The sequence below is a fragment of the Talaromyces atroroseus genome, assembly GCF_001907595.1.
Source record: "Talaromyces atroroseus strain IBT 11181 chromosome Unknown scaffold_6, whole genome shotgun sequence".
Taxonomy (NCBI): domain Eukaryota; kingdom Fungi; phylum Ascomycota; class Eurotiomycetes; order Eurotiales; family Trichocomaceae; genus Talaromyces; species Talaromyces atroroseus.
The window spans coordinates 1541130-1561012 of NW_017971438.1; the positions used below are offsets into that span (position 1 = coordinate 1541130).

At 47.2% G+C, this 19883-nt stretch overlaps 8 protein-coding genes across 8 annotated transcripts, besides 1 other annotated feature; 6 read left to right on the forward strand and 2 right to left on the reverse strand.

Moving 5' to 3' along the window:
- Positions 1–97: 97 nt before the first annotated feature.
- On the reverse strand, positions 98–1203 carry UA08_05445 (hypothetical protein; the record flags this gene model as incomplete). The annotated part of the gene is made up of 4 exons (XM_020267767.1): positions 98–501; positions 549–974; positions 1026–1097; positions 1182–1203. The coding sequence occupies 4 exons, from the start codon at positions 1201–1203 to the stop codon at positions 98–100; spliced, it is 924 nt and encodes a 307-aa protein (XP_020119738.1).
- A 105-nt stretch (positions 1204–1308) lies between these two features.
- UA08_05446 (hypothetical protein) lies at positions 1309–2070 on the forward strand (the record flags this gene model as incomplete). The annotated part of the gene is made up of 1 exon (XM_020267769.1): positions 1309–2070. One exon carries the CDS (start codon positions 1309–1311, stop codon positions 2068–2070), a length of 762 nt encoding a protein of 253 aa, XP_020119737.1.
- Positions 2071–2845: 775 nt separating this feature from the next.
- Positions 2846–3345, forward strand: UA08_05447 (hypothetical protein; the record flags this gene model as incomplete). The annotated part of the gene is made up of 3 exons (XM_020267770.1): positions 2846–2936; positions 3018–3159; positions 3231–3345. The coding sequence occupies 3 exons, from the start codon at positions 2846–2848 to the stop codon at positions 3343–3345; spliced, it is 348 nt and encodes a 115-aa protein (XP_020119514.1).
- Positions 3346–3687: 342 nt separating this feature from the next.
- On the reverse strand, positions 3688–5136 carry UA08_05448 (Acid phosphatase; the record flags this gene model as incomplete). Its single annotated transcript, XM_020267771.1, has 2 exons — positions 3688–4899; positions 4954–5136. 2 exons carry the CDS (start codon positions 5134–5136, stop codon positions 3688–3690), a joined length of 1395 nt encoding a protein of 464 aa, XP_020119515.1.
- A 2616-nt stretch (positions 5137–7752) lies between these two features.
- UA08_05449 (Peroxisomal biogenesis factor 2) lies at positions 7753–9322 on the forward strand (the record flags this gene model as incomplete). Its single annotated transcript, XM_020267772.1, has 3 exons — positions 7753–8061; positions 8124–8387; positions 8453–9322. The coding sequence occupies 3 exons, from the start codon at positions 7753–7755 to the stop codon at positions 9320–9322; spliced, it is 1443 nt and encodes a 480-aa protein (XP_020119512.1).
- A 1366-nt stretch (positions 9323–10688) lies between these two features.
- On the forward strand, positions 10689–13893 carry UA08_05450 (Dihydroxy-acid dehydratase, mitochondrial; the record flags this gene model as incomplete). Its single annotated transcript, XM_020267773.1, has 5 exons — positions 10689–10755; positions 10838–11256; positions 11977–12096; positions 12167–12380; positions 12440–13893. The coding sequence occupies 5 exons, from the start codon at positions 10689–10691 to the stop codon at positions 13891–13893; spliced, it is 2274 nt and encodes a 757-aa protein (XP_020119513.1).
- Positions 11267–11316: a repeat region (Identified by RepeatMasker using a combination of RepBase library and repeat library created with RepeatScout).
- Positions 13894–15549: 1656 nt separating the features above from the next.
- UA08_05451 (hypothetical protein) lies at positions 15550–17602 on the forward strand (the record flags this gene model as incomplete). Its single annotated transcript, XM_020267774.1, has 2 exons — positions 15550–15760; positions 15837–17602. The coding sequence occupies 2 exons, from the start codon at positions 15550–15552 to the stop codon at positions 17600–17602; spliced, it is 1977 nt and encodes a 658-aa protein (XP_020119510.1).
- A 602-nt stretch (positions 17603–18204) lies between these two features.
- UA08_05452 (40S ribosomal protein S19) lies at positions 18205–19161 on the forward strand (the record flags this gene model as incomplete). Its single annotated transcript, XM_020267775.1, has 4 exons — positions 18205–18234; positions 18621–18684; positions 18749–18809; positions 18870–19161. 4 exons carry the CDS (start codon positions 18205–18207, stop codon positions 19159–19161), a joined length of 447 nt encoding a protein of 148 aa, XP_020119511.1.
- Between the last annotated feature and the right edge of the window lie 722 nt (positions 19162–19883).

Consider the following 19883-nt stretch of genomic DNA (forward strand, 5'->3'; position numbering starts at 1 on the left):
ACAAGTGCACAAAAATAGCTTGCAATTGAGCAAGAAAGATTTATATGACAGTTTTGTAACTGGGCTAGCATGATGTTTGACTGAGATGCTATTTCTATTAGATGCCTTTAGACAAGACAAAATAAAGCCAAGGGAAGTAGATCAACTCATTATCCATTGGATCCAGAATCAATGGTAGATACTTCATGTGCCATTCCTCTTGGATGGCATCATTAAAGAGTTCTGGATTAAGCTTAACTCGTCGCGCTTTGCAATACTCCCAGTACGCGGGATACCACCCAGCCTGGCCCCAGTCAATCACCGCTGCCACCTTCGGATTCGGCCCCGGTGTCAGAAGTATATCGGGCGAAACAAAGTCATCATGTGTAAATACAATGGGTACTTCTTCCTTTATTTCCATTCCACATCCATCTTGGAACTGCTGGACAGCATTTGGGCCTTCCAATGGCCCAGCGAGATTTGAATGGCTGCCAAGAAAGATCTCGTTCAGCGGTTGCTTACCTAGGCTACCTATTGCTTACTTGCATATTGCATCCAAGAGAACTCACCGATGGAACTATCATATCTGTCTTCCTGCAAACTCCTCCAAGCTTTTGCCATATGCTTGAGTTCCTCACAGACATCTTGCCTCTCATCTTCGTCCATGCCACTCCACCTCTCCTGCAGGGTCTCGCCCTCGATCAAGGGCATGTAAATAAATCTCTGATCCTCAGTCCATTCAAAGACCTCAGGGACAGGTACTTGGCCTTTTAGGTGCTTGTAAACCACCATTTGAGTCTGAGCCTCCACAACAGTTACATTCGCTCCGTACTTGACAATCATTCCCAGCGATGGAAACATGACAGGCGATGGCCGGTCAAAGTCTGTGGCGCGACTATCGCCCAACTTCTTGCCGACGGCTCTAATTTCCGCCGGCGTTGGAAGCGCGGGTGCCCGTCTCTCCTTGAAGAAGCTCGATTCAGGTAAATCGCTATCTAGTTGGATGCGTGATCATCAAGGTAGATGGTCATGTTCGATTGACTTACGGTCAGTAGCATGGACAGGGCAGTGGGGGAGTGGGAGCGAAATAGGGTCATTCCTATCAGTAGCTGCAGGCTCTACAAATTTTGGTGTTACTGTCTCACGAAAGGAACAAAAGAAAAATGTCTCCACATCGTTATACTGGGCTGTGAGAAGCTTACCACATTGGGACCCCGCGATCATTGTCACCCGTCCAATATTTACCATCTTTATCCTCTACTATCGGAACAGTTTTTGTGACAGAACAAGTTTGTTCTCCCACCTCGAATTGTCTATAAGCGAGATAGAATGTCGGCTGCGCAGTACTCTATCCTTTTGGCCTCCCCTACGGAGGCTTCCATTCTCGGAAAAATCAGCGGTGACTCATTTCTCACTGATCGCCATACTCAAATGAAAGGGCTTGGAAAAAATCCTTATAAACTAGAGAATTCAATGGCAGCAGCCGTCGCCCGACAAGCGTTATCACCATCGATTGTCGTTCTAAAAGCAGTCGACAATGAGACAGGCGAAATCGCAGGCTGGGTCTCGTGGATATTTCGGGGATTTACAGTCGAAGAAACTGTGGAGATACGGGATGCAGTTCCTTATGTAGATACCACGCTGAAAAGCCTTGAACAAAGCAATGACAAGCCTATACCAAAAGGCCAGATCAGGAAAGACCGTGACGCTGTCGAGGATGACCCAATCAAGGAACTTGAAAAATTGACTGATGAAGACCTGAAATCATGGATGAGTAAACTCATGGCCGATGATACTAGGTGCATGTATATCAGCTCCCTTTGCGTGGCGCCCAAATGGCAATCTAAAGGCGTGGGATCAGCGCTCCTGCGATGGGGAACGAAGACAGCGGATACAGCGGGAGTCTTTATATGGGTACATTCATCGGAAAATGCATGGCATTTGTATGCAAAATATGGTTTCAAAGTTATTGGGACACTTGATGTCGACCTGGACCAGTATGCTCCTGCACCAGCGCCAGATAATGGGGGTAAATGGGGACACTATGTGTTTTGGTACATGAGGAGAGAGCCTTCTGAGAGCCAGAGATGAACATAGTTTATGAATATAATTGTACCTAGGTGCATGAAAGTTGGTTAATAGTCCTGTAAATAAGGTGCATTCCTAATCTCGGACATTTGCGATCCCATTGTATGTACAATCTATCGGTGTTGGCACCTTGTATGATTATTACTCAAAGAAGATTTATTTAGGTATCTTAAAAACGACATAAACATCACTGTCCAGATTATAGGAGCGTCGATCTGCGCTAGTGCCAAATCGGTAATTTAGGGCTACGGATTAGGGCATGACGAGGCATTGAAGTCACAGACACGAAGAACGTGCAACTTTGCAGGATGTAAAATCGGGGGGCTCAATACTCTAGCTGCTCTATTGGCTAATAACATATCTTAAAGAGTCTCCGTCTCGAACTGTCACCCATGCGTAAATTACATAGAACATGGAGCATATTGAAAACAGGAAAGTGTTTTTGCAAGGCAAGGCTTTTGATGATAATATCATGTATATATCTAGTAGTTTACCGAAAATCTATCTTAAATCGATATATATTATAATAGAACAGAGCTATCATCCGCTTGCTATACTGCTATTAGATATGAGCTCGTCAACTACCCTGGCGTGGTGGACCTCATATGTGGAGAGATGACATCGACATGATGTATCATGATGCAACGTCTCCTCAAAACCAACATCCATGAGTATTAAGCATCACAAGTCACACCTTACTTAACAGCAAAACTCACAGAACGAGTACCACCTTTCATCGCTATTCGAATTATCATATCCATTAGTTTTTACATTCAAAATGACGGACCTTACAGATATCGCCCACCGAGCCGAAAAGGACCTAAACAGCTATCAAAAGAAGCAAGGTGTTGGCCAACAGAGCGTATCAGGTAAACTCGATACCAAAATTCTGTGTTTATTTCATCACTTATCCCAAAAAACGTTTTAGGCTAACAGGAAGAACTGTCTAGCTACTGAATCCGGTGTCAATGAGCACGTTGAAAGAGACTTCCCCGGCGCTGAAGTCCGTTACGGAAACGATGTCAGTACTGGTGGCAGCGGTAGTAGGAAAATTCCACCCCGAGAAGGTGGTGACTTCGATGCGCGAGGGAGGTGAGTTTATCTCATATAACCTTGAGAAAATGTGAAACAACCTGATGTACTAATTTCGTGCCTTTTTGTAGAATGACGGAGGCAAAGCATTTTGAAGGCCCCGGAGGTCCGGAAGACAAGATGAAAATAGTTCAGGAACGACGCCCTGGTGATGATGGAGTTCCTGTACAGAGGACTAATTTCTAGTTCACTGTAAGAAATTTGATTATCGGCACTGGTGGAAGATCCTCTGTCAATGACAACAGTACATGGTGAATAGTCCGTGTATTACACCAATCGACCAGGCAGTCGACATGTAATATACCAACTGGATATACGTGACACCTAGGTATCATACCAGGTTCTAGTTGACTAGAAAATTATACAAAATATATATTTATGACTAGATGTGCTACGCGACTTTCGAAGGCTAGCAAAGTGTAAATTTTGGACTATTGTCTCAATTACTAGAAGTATTTTCGCCGCTTGATGAACTAGAACGCGTACACAAGCCCAAAAAGGGAAACAACTGAATGCTCATAGTCTAATTTACAAAGCAGCGGCAAAAGCCAACAAAGCGCTGACGGCAAGGGTGACGATTCCAGGGGCGATAACCAAAGATGAAGCACCACTTGAGGGAGTAGAGGATGAAGAGGCGGTGGTGGAGGTGGAGTTAGAGGTGGTGGTAGTGGTCAAGACGGTGTTGTTCACACCCGAGATCCAAGTAGTTCCGTTACGAGAGAAGGACACACCGACATCCTTCTTGCTAGCGGTGTCGAAGGGGAATGGGCTGGTGTAGTTGTAAGTGGGAGTCAGACCGCCCCAGGTAGACTTGACAGTGTCCAGGATACCGTAACCGGCAGAGCAGGTCTCGTTACCGGTAGCAGGGACAGCCCAGTTGGAGGAGTAGTTAGAGTAAGTGTTTGTAGAGAGAGGACCGATGAAGGTGGAGTTCAACCACAGGTTGGTGGTGTCAACATCATAGTTAGTGTATCCGGTCTTGTTGGCCACAATCTGGAAGATGTTGGCACCACAGTCCCAACGACCCAAGGAAGGAAGACCCCAGTTAGCTTCGACGGTAGCCAAGCTCGAATAGTGGGTGTAGAATGTATCGTCAGTAGTGCCGATAAGGTTGTCAGGGATAACACCACCAAGAAGTATGGAGTACACGCGGTTGTGCACGGAGTAGTTACCAGACTCATCCCAGGTGAGGAGAATGAGAGTCTCGTTCCAGAAGTCAGGGTAAGTGGTGAGGTTCTGAATGAAGGCGCGCTCAAAGGTGGAGCCAAATGTTACGTTGGTGTCATGGGCATCATTCGTCATGTTAGGAGTAATGAAAGCCCACTGAGGAAGGGTGTCGGCATTAATGTCGTTGTACAAATCCGTAAAGTTCTTGATACGGGTGCTGCGAGAGTCATTGGAGGCAACATTGTCATATAGAATGAGCGGGTTGTGTTTGCGCACGTAGTCGTTGGCATGAGTTTCCTGGTTGGAATAGTTGTAGCCCTGGAAGCCAGCATAGGGGATATCTTGCTGGTATTCACCCCACGAGATGCCCTTGGTATCTAAGAGATCAGCAACAGTGGAGATGTTGGCGGGAATCTGATGCCAGTCATCGTTGTCCATGGCAAACTGGTCTCCAGCGGCAGCAGAGGCGTAGTTTGGCTCGGAGGGATGAGCGACAGCCCAGTAGTTGGTCAGCAGAATACCCTGAGAGGCCATCCACTGTTGGTTGGGATCATCGGCAGAGGTGTCGTAGTCCTGCAGTCCTGGTCAGTGTATTCCTCTGTCAAGCAAAGCCAAGTGAGTACTTACGACATTCTCCATCCAGACCTGATAGAAACGCTTGAAAGCAAGGCCCTCCACGTCAGAAACGGGAGACGATGGGACCACGGTTGCAGCGGCTTGCTCGATCTGAGAGAGCGAGGGCTCGGAAGTGGTGGCCAGCTGGGCCACAGCAGCACCAGCGGCGGTGAGCAACAGGAGAGTAGACTGCATGTTCACTCGATTGATTTACACGGTAGAGACAGCAGCTCTGCGGGTGCAAATGATGTTGTTGTTGTCGGAGAAAGAAAGACAGGCCGCGGCGGGCAAGGGCGTTCCTTTTATGTATTCCCCAACGGCGCCTGCCAGACCCTCCGCACGTGGTATGCACAAATTATCGTATCCCAGCGTAGCTCTGCTCAATGCTGTGAGGGGGTTCTTTATGCCCTGCATGGCGAGCGATCCTTGCCTGATTGGCAGTTCAGCCTCTGGGGGGCCCCAGTGTGGCATCTGGTTGGCTGGGTTGATGACTGGCATGCGGTCGAGGAATGAGATCAGACGAGCTGTCCACGCTCTTGCGCGGGCACCTGTGACTGGTCCACTTGCTTAGATCTTGCCCCACTACTATCCTTGCAGACTATGCCCAACTTGTGCCTAGTTGGGTCTGGCCATGCCTGTTTCGGCCGTCGCCCCGCATAGAGTGGGCGCTATAGTAATCCACTATTTTTGATTGGCAGAGGGAGCGAAGTCCCGCACTACTTTATTTTGCCCTTATGATTCTTGGCATCTTGGCATCTTGGCAGTCTGGAGCCTTGTATACTCGAGTATCTGTACACAGAGCCATGCAGTGTGCGGTACACTCCGTCCTCAAAGTTTGCATACTAACATAGCTTGCAGACTAGCTCGTCCGTGTCATCCGGCGGATAAAAAACGAAACCCTACGACAGGCAGCACGTGCGGTCGTTACCTCTCTCCAACGGTGCCGTCGTGAAAAATGTCGAACTTGGCACACCCCCGTCTAAAAGCTCTTGCATTTTCTAGCGCTGTTCCGTATATTACCTCGGGCACTCCGGCTTCAAAGGGCCGTTGAAGTTGAATGAGCTCGTTGAGAGGTTGAACATCTACAAGACTACTAATGTCCCCGTCTTGGCAACTCGCGCTTTGAACGTGTTCCTGGCAAAAAGTCAAGGAGCTTTGGTTCACGAGAGCCAAGATACCTTGGCATCCACGTGGGATATGAAATCCGTCGCAGATGTTTTGGATTTTTACGGAGTAGCTCAAGATTGTGTTCTGATGCAAATTGTGGAGACACACGCGTGGTAGCTCGGTACTGGCATTGGATGACTGAGATATTTTTCCTCGCGTTGTTTCAAGGTGGCTCACATTATACGTACTAATCTTACATCTTATCTGATAGGTCATCTTATCTTCCCTTGAAAATGATGCCTGAGGTCATGTGCATCTAGCGGGTCCCTGGTTTGCGTTCTCCGCCAATGTGATTACACCGCATCCCATCGATTATCTCAGAGGTTTTCCCACCATGGAAGAGCTCACAACGCGTCCAATTCGGATGCATCATCGACACTCTAATAGACTTGACCCTCGGATCTCGTACGAAGAAGCAAGGTTAATAGCAGTCTTTGCTTGAGAACGGCGGCCCGTTTTTCACCAGGAAGGCACTACAGGATGTCAGTGAACAGCTGAAACAAGCATACAAGGGCGAAATTCACGAAATAAGCGTTAAGACAGTAGACAGTGCTACAGTCGTGTTTCTTGTTGAAACCGGGCAAATATATGACTCGCCAGAGCCTGGCGCCGAATCCGTTGTGTACATGCTTTTTTGTACTTTGGGAAGGGTCCAAATGAATGCAATCCGTATTTTTCAGGCAACCACTCTATCAGGTATGTCTCAACACTGAACAGAGAACAATTTTAAGACTTATGTCAGGTCTATGGATCTCTTATGTTGCAATCTACAAATCATGCACCGTCGAGTATTACGGAATACTTCCACTAAAGAACCACTTGGCGTTTGTTCAGATACCGAAGAGTTTTTCCAGGTTCGCCTACGACAATGGAGAGCAAGCCAGACACATTAACAGCTTAAGTCTTCCATTATGTCCACGAGTACAGTCGTCAATAAAATTATTGGATTTTCGTTTGGTTCTATTGCGCTTGCCGATGTTGCTTGTTATCTCCAAGGCCCACTATATATTAATCGTGATAGGTTAGTCTTGGGTGCATATGGAATCGATGTCCTAGATGACCCTGACGGTCTAATAAAAGTCGATAATTCTACCCTCGTCGTTGCATGTTCGCCAAATATCTCCATTAGGTAGATAGTGATAGACATAGCCTAGCCACTTAGTATGATTTGCTCTAGTGTTCTTCACGAGGATGATGAAACTCCAGGGTAGGATAGAGCCACCTGTAGATGTATGGTTGAGTACTGTCGCCCACCAGGAGACCGATGCATCTTCTCCACGCCTAAGAATCATCAGTGATCACTATGATGAGGTGGAATTTCCTGGCGATAAGAAATACTTTGGAGACCCTGGAGCGTACATCCGTCGCACATAGATTGAACGCACTTTAATCAATTTCCGTATAATTTAGAAAAAAGAAATATAACTTAAGGCTGTCCACGTCTTATCTGATGGTCTATCTTATCCTTCTGAAAGTCAAAAGATTCAAAAGAATGACCGAGATCACGTGTCGCGGAGATTAAGAACGAACCTCGGCCCGCGCGCGCTTGGCAGAGCAGCGACGAGCATCGTCATCACACGTTGACAGCGACCTTAATCAGAGTGCCTGGGCAGCCTTCCCACTTCAGATCGCTATGGTACAACAATGAGTTCTGCGAACTTTGCTACCGCTCAGAGGAGGGTGCTAGAGCGTCGCCAACGACTAGAGCTAGAAGCTCAGACTCGCCTTAGGGAACAGCAGCGTACGTCGCGTCTCAATTCTACGACCCTGGACAGATTGCCGTATCCTCTGAACAGGCTTACAAAATCTGGACTCTTGGTGTGGGATAATGTGAAGGGTCGCCATGGTACAAAGCCTATTTTTCGCGTCGGCCAGGTCGATGCGGAGCTATTAGATGAAGAATTGCTTGACTTGCTCAAAGGCCAGGTTGGGGAAGCCTTGAAATATTTTGGGGTACGAGAAGAATTGATATTAGTTACATTGCATTGTCTGACGACTTTTTGTTTATTTTTCAGGCTCATGTTCGCGACGAATGGTCTAGTGAAATTCAGCTGGCACTACGTGCGTTACTCTTCAAACTTTCCATTTGGGACCATAATGCCTCGTACGGTGCCGCTCTGCAAGGCCTCCGATATGTCGATAGCCGATCTACGTCACGTATATCTACACCACCGACAAAATGGCAGAAATCATTATACGGCTTATTCACAGTAGGGGGTCGTTATGCGTGGGACAAGTGGGAAACCTGGTTGATCGATCGTGAGAATGGTTACGAAGAGGTATGTTATGGTTGCTATCCTATGTTTCTTCTATATTCATAAGTTGATCAACCTACCATTATCAGCCCTCGACAGATATCCGACTTCTATCTCGGATAACCAATTTGGTCTCGACGACGCATTCTACCGCGGCATTTGTCTCTTTCTTAGTCTTCCTTGTCAATGGCCGGTATCGTACTCTCATCGACCGAATACTTCGCATGCGCCTTGCAGCCCCTTCCAGTCAGGTCAGTCGGGAAGTATCATTTGAATATCTTAATCGGCAATTAGTTTGGCATGCATTCACAGAGTTCCTACTGTTCCTCCTTCCGCTTGTTGGAATTGGTCGCTGGCGACGCTGGATATCCCGAGCATGGAAGAAGACAGTGGCCACAATCAAAGCATCGGATGAAAACGGGTTGACAACGGAAAAGCAGGGGCAATTCGCTTTTTTTCCTGAGCGAACATGTGCAATCTGCTACCAGGATCAGAATCCCACTTCGACGTCAGAAGCTGATGTCCTTGGCGCATCTGCAGGAGGCATCATCGGCTCAGCGCAGACCGATATTACGAACCCTTATGAAACGATTCCATGTGGATGTATATATTGCTTTGTCTGCATTACAGAGAAGCTGGAGGCCGAAGAAGGCGAAGGCTGGCCATGTTTGCGGTGCGGTGACATTGTGAAACAATGCAAGCCTTGGAATGGCGATGTTCTGGAAGAGGTACCACGTTCGACTACCAGTGGGAAAGTGGTCGGATTTTCCCTTGCAGAAGAGAATGAGAACAAAACAAATCATGAAGAAGATGATGACGCAACGTCTGTTGCTGATAGAGGCGAAGTCGACCAACTAACCGACATCGTCGCTAATGATACATTGCACAGTTCAAAGACATGGTCAATGATCGACAAGGAAACATCAGGGAGTTATGAGTCAGAGTCGATAGACGCCTGAATACTGTCGAACTTTCTAATTCTATGGTTAATATTATCAATACGTTCTATGATAACAAAGACCATCTCGAGATATGCGGTCACGTATCTGCACAGCTATTTTCCGTGGTTGGTATTATTAGAGCATACAAGCGAGCGTATGAGATCTCTTTCACTCTTGTCAACCAGCATATTCATATAAGAAGGGAATTTAGTATGATACTGAAGACATTACTAGGTGTAAATATGTTTGATCTCTTGCAATCAAACCCATTGTACTCTTTTTTTTGGGTCATGGGTCGCTACTGTTGGTATACTAACTAGGTATGCTTTTCCAGCCTGTGTGCCAACTATACCAAGCCAAAGGGGCGATATTTGATAAAAAGAGAGGTATGACAATAAAAGAATTGCAAACAGATCTTCTCCTTTGTTCTCTACGCTCAAAGTATACAGTGGCGTAATTCCTTTGAAGAAAGCAACCAACTCATGTTTTCAACATTCTAGTTGCCCAGGTGCTTTCCTGCATTTAAATCTGTGCTGTATTTCTTTATATAACTAGGTAGATGGCGGCAAGCTATACTTGTCCCCATTATAAATTTCCTTCCAGAGAACACTGCACCCAGAAGAAATAAGAATCGAAACCCAACTGAAAATAAGGAAGGTCTCCTTCATGGACAACCCCAACCCCAAAGATCAAGGAAAGCGAGATACCGGCTCAGATGAACAAGACCAGAAGTTACTATCGAAAACTGAAGATGACTACTATGTACCTCTGATGTTGGGCATTCGTGCCAATGAAATCGAGTCGATGAATTATATAGTGGAAACTTCGAATACAATATTCAAGTGCTTAACTATGTGAAGGAGACTGAGAAGCACCGACTGAAGGATTGTCTCTCATATTCAAGAAGTTTTATGGATTCAGTGCAGACCAACTACGGCCCATGATTGCAACAGCGCCGAAGGAAGTAGTGGAAGCCATCGACAGAAAGGCTACGCTGAAGTGGACTCGTACATGGCGAAGTTCACCCGAAGAGCGGCAAAGCCTAATTGCATCATGCACATGGATCATCAACACATGGCTGAATACGGAAATTGAGTCATATCCAGAAGCAAAAGTTAAGCAGGAATACGACAAACTGTGTCGAGCGCTGAGCAACTATGGTTAAAAGCTGAGAGCTCAACTGATATTGAACTAGTCCTACTTTGGCTTAGTTGCTTGTAAGATTGAACTAATCCGGATATGGTACTAGCCAGCTTGGAAATTCACATGATGTCATGACACAAAACGTCGTCGAATCCCTGCCAGATCTTCGTTGCAACTCTGAATCCTAAATGCTAGTAGCCATTCTAATTTCTGTGTACTACTGAAAACAATTCCATACATCATGTCAGATTCGACCCTTGTGAAGACTGCCCAAATCTCGGCCATCCTGACTGCCGCCGCTGCTTCTGGTACGTATCATCGTCGTACTTTCCCTTACACCTCAAATATTTTTTTTTCAATAGCCTATCATCTACTAACATGCACATGAAGGCGGTATTATCTCTATTTCACTATTCGCTCTCCCCGGGTTCATCGTCAAGCCTCGTCAGCGCAAAGGCACCGATCGCGAAAAAGCCTTGGGAGCATCGATTTCTCATATTGCTCGCCAGTGGCAATATGACTACGACGTGGGAAAGATTGTCTTTCCGTCAGCCGCTTTGATTTCGAGCTTATTGTACTCTTATGTTGCATACGCTGTTCGTGGTGAACGCAGCGGGCGCTATTTGAGTGCACTCTACGCCACGGCAGCTGGATTGAACCTCTTGATCGGGCCATTCACGGGATTTGCAATTCTTCCAGTCAACAATCTCATCTGGTCATACCTGGACAAGAATGATGACCTGGCGGTGGAGAGGGTGACTGCGACTGCTGAAGAAAAGCTACAACAAGAGCAAGATGAGCACAAGTTCGTGGGCCTCATTAATAAGTTGTCGCAGCTCAATATTGTTAGAGGCATCTTTCCACTGTTGGGTGCTGGGTTGGGAGCGGTGGCCAGTTTTGGCCTTCTTTGATCAAGTCACAGACACTCTTTACTTCCGAGTTGCTTGGTCTCACAAAACTTGCTTGCGCATGCTCTCTTTTATCCTCTCCTCTCTTATATTTTATCTTGCTTGAATGGTGGTGTTATTAATAATGAGCGAACACCCATGTAACCTACCCCATGTGCTACAGCCATGCATGAGACAAAAATAGATTACTTGTGGTTGATCTGATTTGAGCTTCATACGGCAGTCAAGGTACTCGACATGTAAGAATAGGTGACTCTAACCAATCTTTTATGCATATGAATGCGTAGGTACTTAATGCACACTTGGAAGTTTGTTTATAGGGATGAGACATTGCCCTCTACTGATTGGCTTTTTGGCTCTCCGGCCGGACCCCGCATTATCATAACGACATCACAACAATTCAAGACGTTGGTTGATACTTTTCGTACCTGGATTTCGCGGAACTAGTGTGATTCATTGAGAACAGAGCCGAGATAAAGCCTAGACTTCAATACTGCATACAAGCGATCGGCATTGGTACGTGCTCTTTGCTGCATGCGCCCAACTCTATATGACTGCTGATGTTATACGAGGCTGATCAGATATGTCATCAGGATATATGCTCAATAAAGAATGACTCAGGAAGCAAAGTATCTCGATTACTCGCCCGTCCCTTACGGGTCAAAGCACGAGGATGGAGCGCCAGTTCTGAATCGATATTCAACAGTCTTGACCCGCGGACATGACTCGCCTGCCGCACAGGTACAATCTCGAGCCCTGACTTCATCTTGTGCTACTTATTCTGACTATTATTTCCTCCCACTATCTGTAGGCGATGCTTTATGCCGCTGGAGTTCCTGACCGCAATGCGATGAAGAAGAGCCCTCAGGTCGGCGTTGCCACGGTCTGGTGGGAGGGAAATCCATGCAACATGCATCTTTTAGAGCTGGGAAAAACTGTGAAGAAGTCGATTACAGAAAGAGACCTCATTGCTTGGCAATACAACACAATAGGCGTTTCGGATGGTATCACCATGGGGACCGAAGGTAATAAAACCGACAAAATATGAGACATGATACGTGCCAAAAACTGACTCACATCACAGGAATGCGGTTTTCTTTGCAAACCAGAGAACTGATTGCCGACAGCGTGGAGACAGTTACTTGTGCCCAATATCATGACGCATGCATTGCCATTCCGGGATGTGACAAGAACATGCCTGGTGTAGTCATGGGTATGGCTAGACACAATAGACCTTCTATTATGATTTACGGAGGGACGATAGCTGTGGGATATTCAAATCTGCTACGAAAGCGAATCAACATCTCAACCTGCTTTGAGGCTGCAGGAGCTTACGCTTACGATACACTTCGCCAACCGGATGATGGAGGGGACACGAGCAAATCCAAAGATGAGATTATTGAGGATTTGGAAAGTCACGCTTGCCCTGGTGCAGGCGCCTGCGGCGGCATGTATACTGCTAATACTTTGGCGACTGCTATTGAATCTATGGGGCTGAGCTTGCCAGGATCTTCGTCTACACCAGCCGAATCCCCAGCCAAAATGCGCGAGTGTGTAAAGGTAGCTGATGCTATACAGGTTTGTATCGAGAAAGATATTACCCCGCGTAAGCTTCTTACCAAGAGCTCCTTTGAAAATGCTTTGGTTATGACGATGGCCTTGGGAGGTAGTACCAATGGCGTTCTTCACTTTCTAGCAATGGCACGAACTGCAGAGGTTGATTTGACCCTCGATGATTTCCAGAGAGTGAGCAACAAAATTCCCTTCATTGCTGACCTGGCACCGAGTGGCAGGTATTACATGGCCGATCTTTATGAGATAGGGGGAATTCCGTCGGTACAGAAGCTGCTCATTGCAGCTGGGTTGTTGAACGGCGATATTCCTACTGTGACTGGTAAGACTCTCGCTCAGAATGTAGAGTCTTTCCCTTCGCTTCCTCAAGACCAGGTCATTATACGGCCCTTGAACAACCCCATAAAACCTACCGGCCACTTGCAAATCCTGCGAGGCAACCTCGCTCCAGGGGGCGCTGTGGCGAAAATAACAGGAAAAGAAGGGTTGAAGTTCACGGGAAAAGCTCGTGTGTTCAACAAAGAACACGAACTGAATGATGCCCTTACCAAGGGGAAGATTCCTCGCGACGAGAACCTGGTGCTCATCGTTCGCTACGAGGGCCCGAAGGGCGGACCAGGGATGCCGGAGCAACTCAAATCAAGTGCGGCGCTGATGGGGGCAAATCTGACCAATGTTGCATTGCTCACAGATGGGAGATATTCTGGTGCCAGTCATGGGTTCATTGTCGGCCATATTGTCCCCGAAGCCGCGGTTGGCGGTCCAATTGCCCTTGTTCAAGACGGAGATTTGATAACCATCGACGCCGAGACAAATCAGCTCAACATGAATGTCTCCGAGGCCGAGTTACAGGAACGATTGAAAAGCTGGCAACCGCCCAAGCCGCAGCTTACACGCGGAGTGCTTGCAAAATATGCAAGACTTGTGGGCGATGCTTCCCATGGAGCCATGACGGATCTATTTTAGAATCAACCAAGCGACAATGGCGCTTGGGGATTCGTACTCTATAAGGGGTTAAAAAAATTCTGAGTTGATGTCACCAGTCTGAACCGCTTGAAACAGACAAGCAAAAAGAAAAAAAGGGGGTTCCGAACAAAGTTCGAAGATGCTGTTCACGTGGCCTCGTTGAGCTTGCCTATTCCTTGGGCAACCTTACATAATGTTAGTTACAGGGAAGAAGGACAAAAAGACAAATCTTATGTCAAACGCTTCACACATGGGAAAGACGACGTGTTTCTTTCGTTGTCATAAAAGGAAACGACGATATCGTATTCTAGACTACGTATTCTGTTACGTTTCCGGTGTGCTGATCCGCATAGTTGTATTCTGTACACCGTGTTCTCTGTATACCTACACACTGTGACCAGGGAATATCCCTTGGCGTCTGGGATCATGCATCAAACGAGTAATTGTCAGCAAAGGTCTCACCGACCGGCCTAGTGCCCCCCCCCCCCCACCCAAGTAAGGGGGGCGGAACAGCCTAGTTGACTTTTCCTTTCTCTCCTATCCAAAACGTGCTTCGTCTCATTCCCTCGATTGATTCCGTCGCTGAAGATGTATAAGATCGTGACCAATGGGAATAGAGCCATGGCCCCGTGGGGGATGTACTGATGCCGTTTGACGGTGTTGCACAAGGCACAACGGATATTGGGATTATGCTCTAGCGGAGCTGTTCCCTTGTTTCCAAAGCAGAGACACCAAATGCCGGGCATTTCATCTCGCAGTCGATCCTATCGATTTTATCAATTCGGATGCAGAAAGAGATCGTTGGGAGAGCTGTAAGTTCCGTCCTGCCGGTTCGGCGGCTAGTCGGCTAGGGGGTTACCAGCTAGGACGCTAGTCCTCCTCTGGCTTAGCGCCTGCGGGCCAAAGGACTCGCGCTTCCGCAATTTTTTGTTCTTCAACCGTCCACTCTAGTCAAAGTCGGACAGCCAGCGATACCTGCACCGGCCTCGATTCACCCCTGCCATTGGCCACGTTCCAGGCCAAAGGATGCGCTGGCGTCTTCGTATCTAATCCGCCGGTCCTCTATTAATATCGGTCTTCGTTTGTTGTCCCTCTTTCTCTCTCTCAGTCTGGGCATAATAGGCAGTGCCAGTACCCACTTCCTTCGACGACGAGCTGTTGCAACGAATTACGAATAACGAATAACGGTCGCCGACTGAGGAACGGTCTTCTACCGGAGGCGCTGGCGCCGGCGATCAATCGGCAGACGCAGTCCAAAAGTGCTAGCTCCTGGGCTTGTCCAGGAACCTGGATACTGGGAATCCTGGAGAGGATTCCACAGCCCGCGTCATAAGGGTGCCGCCAATCATTGTCCTCCCGCTTTCCCAAAAGAGCAGGGCTCTTTTGTTGAGACGCATCCTCTTTTTTTCTTTTCTTTTTCTTAGTTCGGTCTGGCCTCGCCTGTCTGAGGGCAGAATTGGGACTATCATGTTTGATATTAAACACCGTTCCTCATCATTCTTTCCTTCGATTTCACTCCGGACCCTTGCGACGTACACCGACAACCAGAGTGATATATATAAGCAACTGTTATATTTGTGGGTATACGATAATGACAACACCCATGTCCGAATAAATCTGTCTAGTTTGTTGTTTTGGACAACTTGTGTCGCTGCCATGGCCGGGTGTGGCATCTTGTCGAGGCACTTGTCTCGACGGTCCGACAGAAATCGGCCGTTCGTGAGGAAACAGCACCATCGAAAACATACCGTCCAGACGGTGACATCATCTGATGATGATAGCGACGAGTGCCCGTCGCCTTCCCAAAGAGTGTCCGCGGCTGACGACCAAGGCTCGATGACGGGGTACCGACGGTTTTCCCTCAATGGTATGTGCCTCCATTCTATCTTCTTTCCTCATTGCATGCGCGCTAGTGTTAAAGCTAAGTCTTGGTTGCATTCTAGATGAACAAGTCGACCCAGGACTGCTGAGAAAGCACTGCTCATATCTTTCATATACCATATCTATAGCCACATATCCAGCCGTCAGGACATTTTTCAGCCCGCATCCTCACATGGACAAGCTTCCTTCCAAGCCAACCCCTATCCCAATGCTTGTATTCATTCACGGTTTAGGCGGTAGTCTTGCCCAATTCCACCCTCTGTTAACCAGCCTGTCAAATGTCGGACCCTGTTTTGGGATCGACTTGCCTGGTTGTGGTTTGTCCACGTTCGCCCCCACCGCTTGGGGAGCCTACACAACCGAAGCTCTAGCAGAACTCATTGCAGTTGCTATCGAAGAACATCGAGACAAGGCAGCAAACCAGGGTGTCGTACTGATTTCGCACAGTCTTGGGTGTTCTATTTCTGCACTGCTAGCGTCGTCTAACTCATCGGTGGCTAAGGAATTACAACCGTATATCCAGGGTGTCATTGCCATCTGTCCCAGAGCATCCCCTCCATCAGCCCAAGAAACAGCGCTTGCTCGAAAACTTCTCTGGATACCGACGCCTATATTTGATTTATGGCGTCTTTGGGATCGCCGAGGAGGAACCCGGAGCAAAAGCGTTTCTCGATTCGTCGGTGAACAAGCTGATCCGGATACTAGACAGCTCCAATTACGATTCAATTCTCAAAGTCGAAGTGCTGTTTGGAGAAGAATGGCCTGGGGAAGCCTTCCTGTATACAACGGTCATGGACAGCCCATTGGAGGAATGCCTGGTCAAACTATCTGGGCGAATGTCAAAGCGCCTCTCCTACTAGTTGCCGGCGAGGCCGATGCAGTCACGAAGGCTAGTGAAGTGGCGAAGATCATTCGCTTCATCGACAGTCCCGATCAAGACTCAAGAATGAGTACTAGCTCTGAGAATGCAATTATTCCTGATGCAACTAGAGTGCAGGACTCAAAGAGCCTAGAGTCTAATAATGCGCGCGCTCACGAGGAAATCTATGGGCTTGACACCTCAGAGAAGCAATCTCTAGATATTGAATCCACCAAAGGGAAAATTGTCAGGACTAGTATTCTGCCTGCGCCAGCATCCCACGCTCTGCTCTACGATCGTGCAACCTATCGTACACTGGCGGGCTTGATCCAAGACTTCGTTCAAAAGTATATTGACCACCGTCTGAGTCTTGGCTGGCAGTTACAACATCTGAACACTTCTGGTAAGTGGGATGTTAAGAATCTTACCAAATGGCAGAAAGTTGCCCCTACATCGGCTCCAATAGCCAATACTTTCATGGCCATGAAGATGCTGCGCGGGCTGGACGAGGTTCATAACCCAGTCCGTTTCTCAGAGCAATGGAAAGGCAAGATTCATGCCGTGATTGACATTAGTCATGAAAACCCTGTCTATGACCCGCATGAGCTGGAAGAAGGCGGTGTCCACTATCACAAACACCCAACAGTCTCTAAAATACCACCTACTCCAGATGAAACTCGGGACTTTATTGGACTAGTCGACCAGCTGGAGAAGGAGATATCTGATAAATCGGGTAAAGAAGTTGGCGACCCTAATCGCCCTTTGGTGGGAGTACACTGTCATTACGGATTCAACAGGACAGGCTTCCTTATAGTCAGCTATTTGATTGAGAGGAAAGGGTATAGTGTGCAGGCTGCAATCGATGAATTTGGACAGTGCCGGCCCCCAGGGATTCGACACGACCATTTCATAGATACACTTTTTGTTCGATATTGTGTTGGGCTCAAGCGAAGCACAACATTGGAGTGATTTCCTTTACATTGTATTTCTTCTTTCTTTTTTTGATTATTCTTGCCCTTCCTGGGTTCTATTAGCAATGGCGTAACGGGTGGGATATAGATCATGGATGGATGGTTAGGCGCGGACATAGACGGATGGCCCCTGGACAGATTTCTAGGAGATCTTGGTGGGCTTTGAATTTCGTACATGGATAACGACTATAACAAGAAGGATAATGTTGCTCTTGTCTGTATTATGATATTATTATTATACCGTTATTGACACCATGCTCTTCGACATCAAATAATGCAATCGTGAGCGAAATTGCTTCAATTATTGACACTGCGGCAAATCACGTGACTTTCACGTATGCCTGACAACAAAGGCAGCCACGGGCACGCTAGACCTTTTCAGTGAGCTGGGAATTGCGACTAACTTGAAGAGGACAAGCGAAACCCGCTCCCGCACAAAATTTGCTGAGGTAATCCCACAAATCTCGAGATCGCCTAAACTTCAGGGAGTCCTGATTCATTTGACGCCGACGACTTTTTCACGACGACGACGACAACGACAAACGGTCACCCCATTTTTTCTTCGACTAAAGAAAAGAACGAAGAATAAAAGCCGCAATCATGGGTGGTGTCACAGTCCGGGACGTCGATGTAAGAAGCCCTCCCTTCTCCTTGAATGCTTGCTTGTTTCTCTCTCCCCTCTGCTGCTCTCGCGTCTTTGGGTTGCGACACTCGAAAAACATATATACCATTGACAATTTGCTACGTGCGATGCTCTCGACTCTTCTATCTGTGTCCGGAGAAATGCGCAAAACGATGAAGGAAGTCGATAAAACGGATGTTCGGGGAGATATTTGGAGTGGTGTGCGAACTGCGAGATACTATTTCGGGCTATGATTCTTCGACATCGTCTATACCTTTTGCAAATAAGGATTACATGCATACAGAGGGAAAGAGGGAGATAATTGCCAGCTTGGAAGAAAATATTTCTCAAAAATGTGCAGATTGGAAGACTAATTTTTGGTTCGATTTCTTAGGCTCAAAAGTTCATCGGCGCTTACTCTGCCTTCTTGAAGCGTCAGGGAAAGCTTCAAATTCCTGGTAAGAATTAACTTGCCGTGCATCATCATAAAGGGTTCTGTGTGTTTTTCTAACCGTATTGTAGGATGGGTCGACACTGTTAAGACCTCCGCCTCTAACGAGCTCCCCCCTCAGGACGCTGATTGGTATGGCAACCAATTCGCTCATGCATCGACATCGTCATCCATGTTAACAAAATATCATAGGTTCTACGTTCGTGCCGCCGCCGTCGCTCGTCACATCTACTTGCGCAAGACTGTCGGTGTTGGTCGCCTCCGCAAGGTCCACGGATCACCCAAGAACCGTGGCTCCGCCCCCTCCCACCACGTTAAGGCCTCCGGTCAGGTTGACCGCCGGGTCCTCCAGGCCCTTGAGAAGATCGGTGTTCTTGAAATTGACGAGGAGAAGGGTGGCCGACGGATCACTCAAAGCGGCCAGCGTGACTTGGACCGCATTGCCAAGACCACCGTTGACGAGGAGGAGGAAGATGATGAGTAAATTATTTACATCCCATGTGTGAATGAATACTTGGTTTCTCGCATTTTTCTTTCTTCCAAATTCCCGGAGTTTCTTAACGTTCATGTCACTTTTTCCCCTCTACTCTCTCTCCCTCGACAAAAATTCCCGCGAACTATTTTTCTTAAAAACCTCATTTCCTTCTTCGGCTATGGTACAAAGGATCAATGTACAAGAGAAAATCTTTTTTTCATTACAATTGGTCCCAAAAATTGGGGGGAGTGGACGACAACATAGATGTGCTGCTACGTGATTGAGTTTGGAGAGCGGTTATACGATAGTCTCGACAACCGCGGCGGTCTCAATGCAGTGGGTAGGATATCTGATGAGCTATATGCTATCCATGCCAAAGCTGTGAAGTCCGATGAGTTCTTGAATGTGATATTAGCATCATTCGGGGTTTAGTCGGACGCAGGGGCTCCGTCGGCAAACAGAACGAAGTGTTACTAATAAAACCTAAATGTTCAAAAAAAGATGTATCACTCCATCTTTTCCTTGGAAGTAATTCACATTTATAGGACAATATCCTAAGGGGTGTAGAAGTAGTTATGGACCCCGTAAAAAGTTCAACTACGCATTTTTCGTGATTTTATCCTTCACCGCCTTCATTTGTGCCGTGTTTTCAACGGACGGCATTTGTTTATAAATAACCTCTTTCGTTCTCGGAGAGCGAAACCATTGAGCTAAATATCCACTCGCCAATT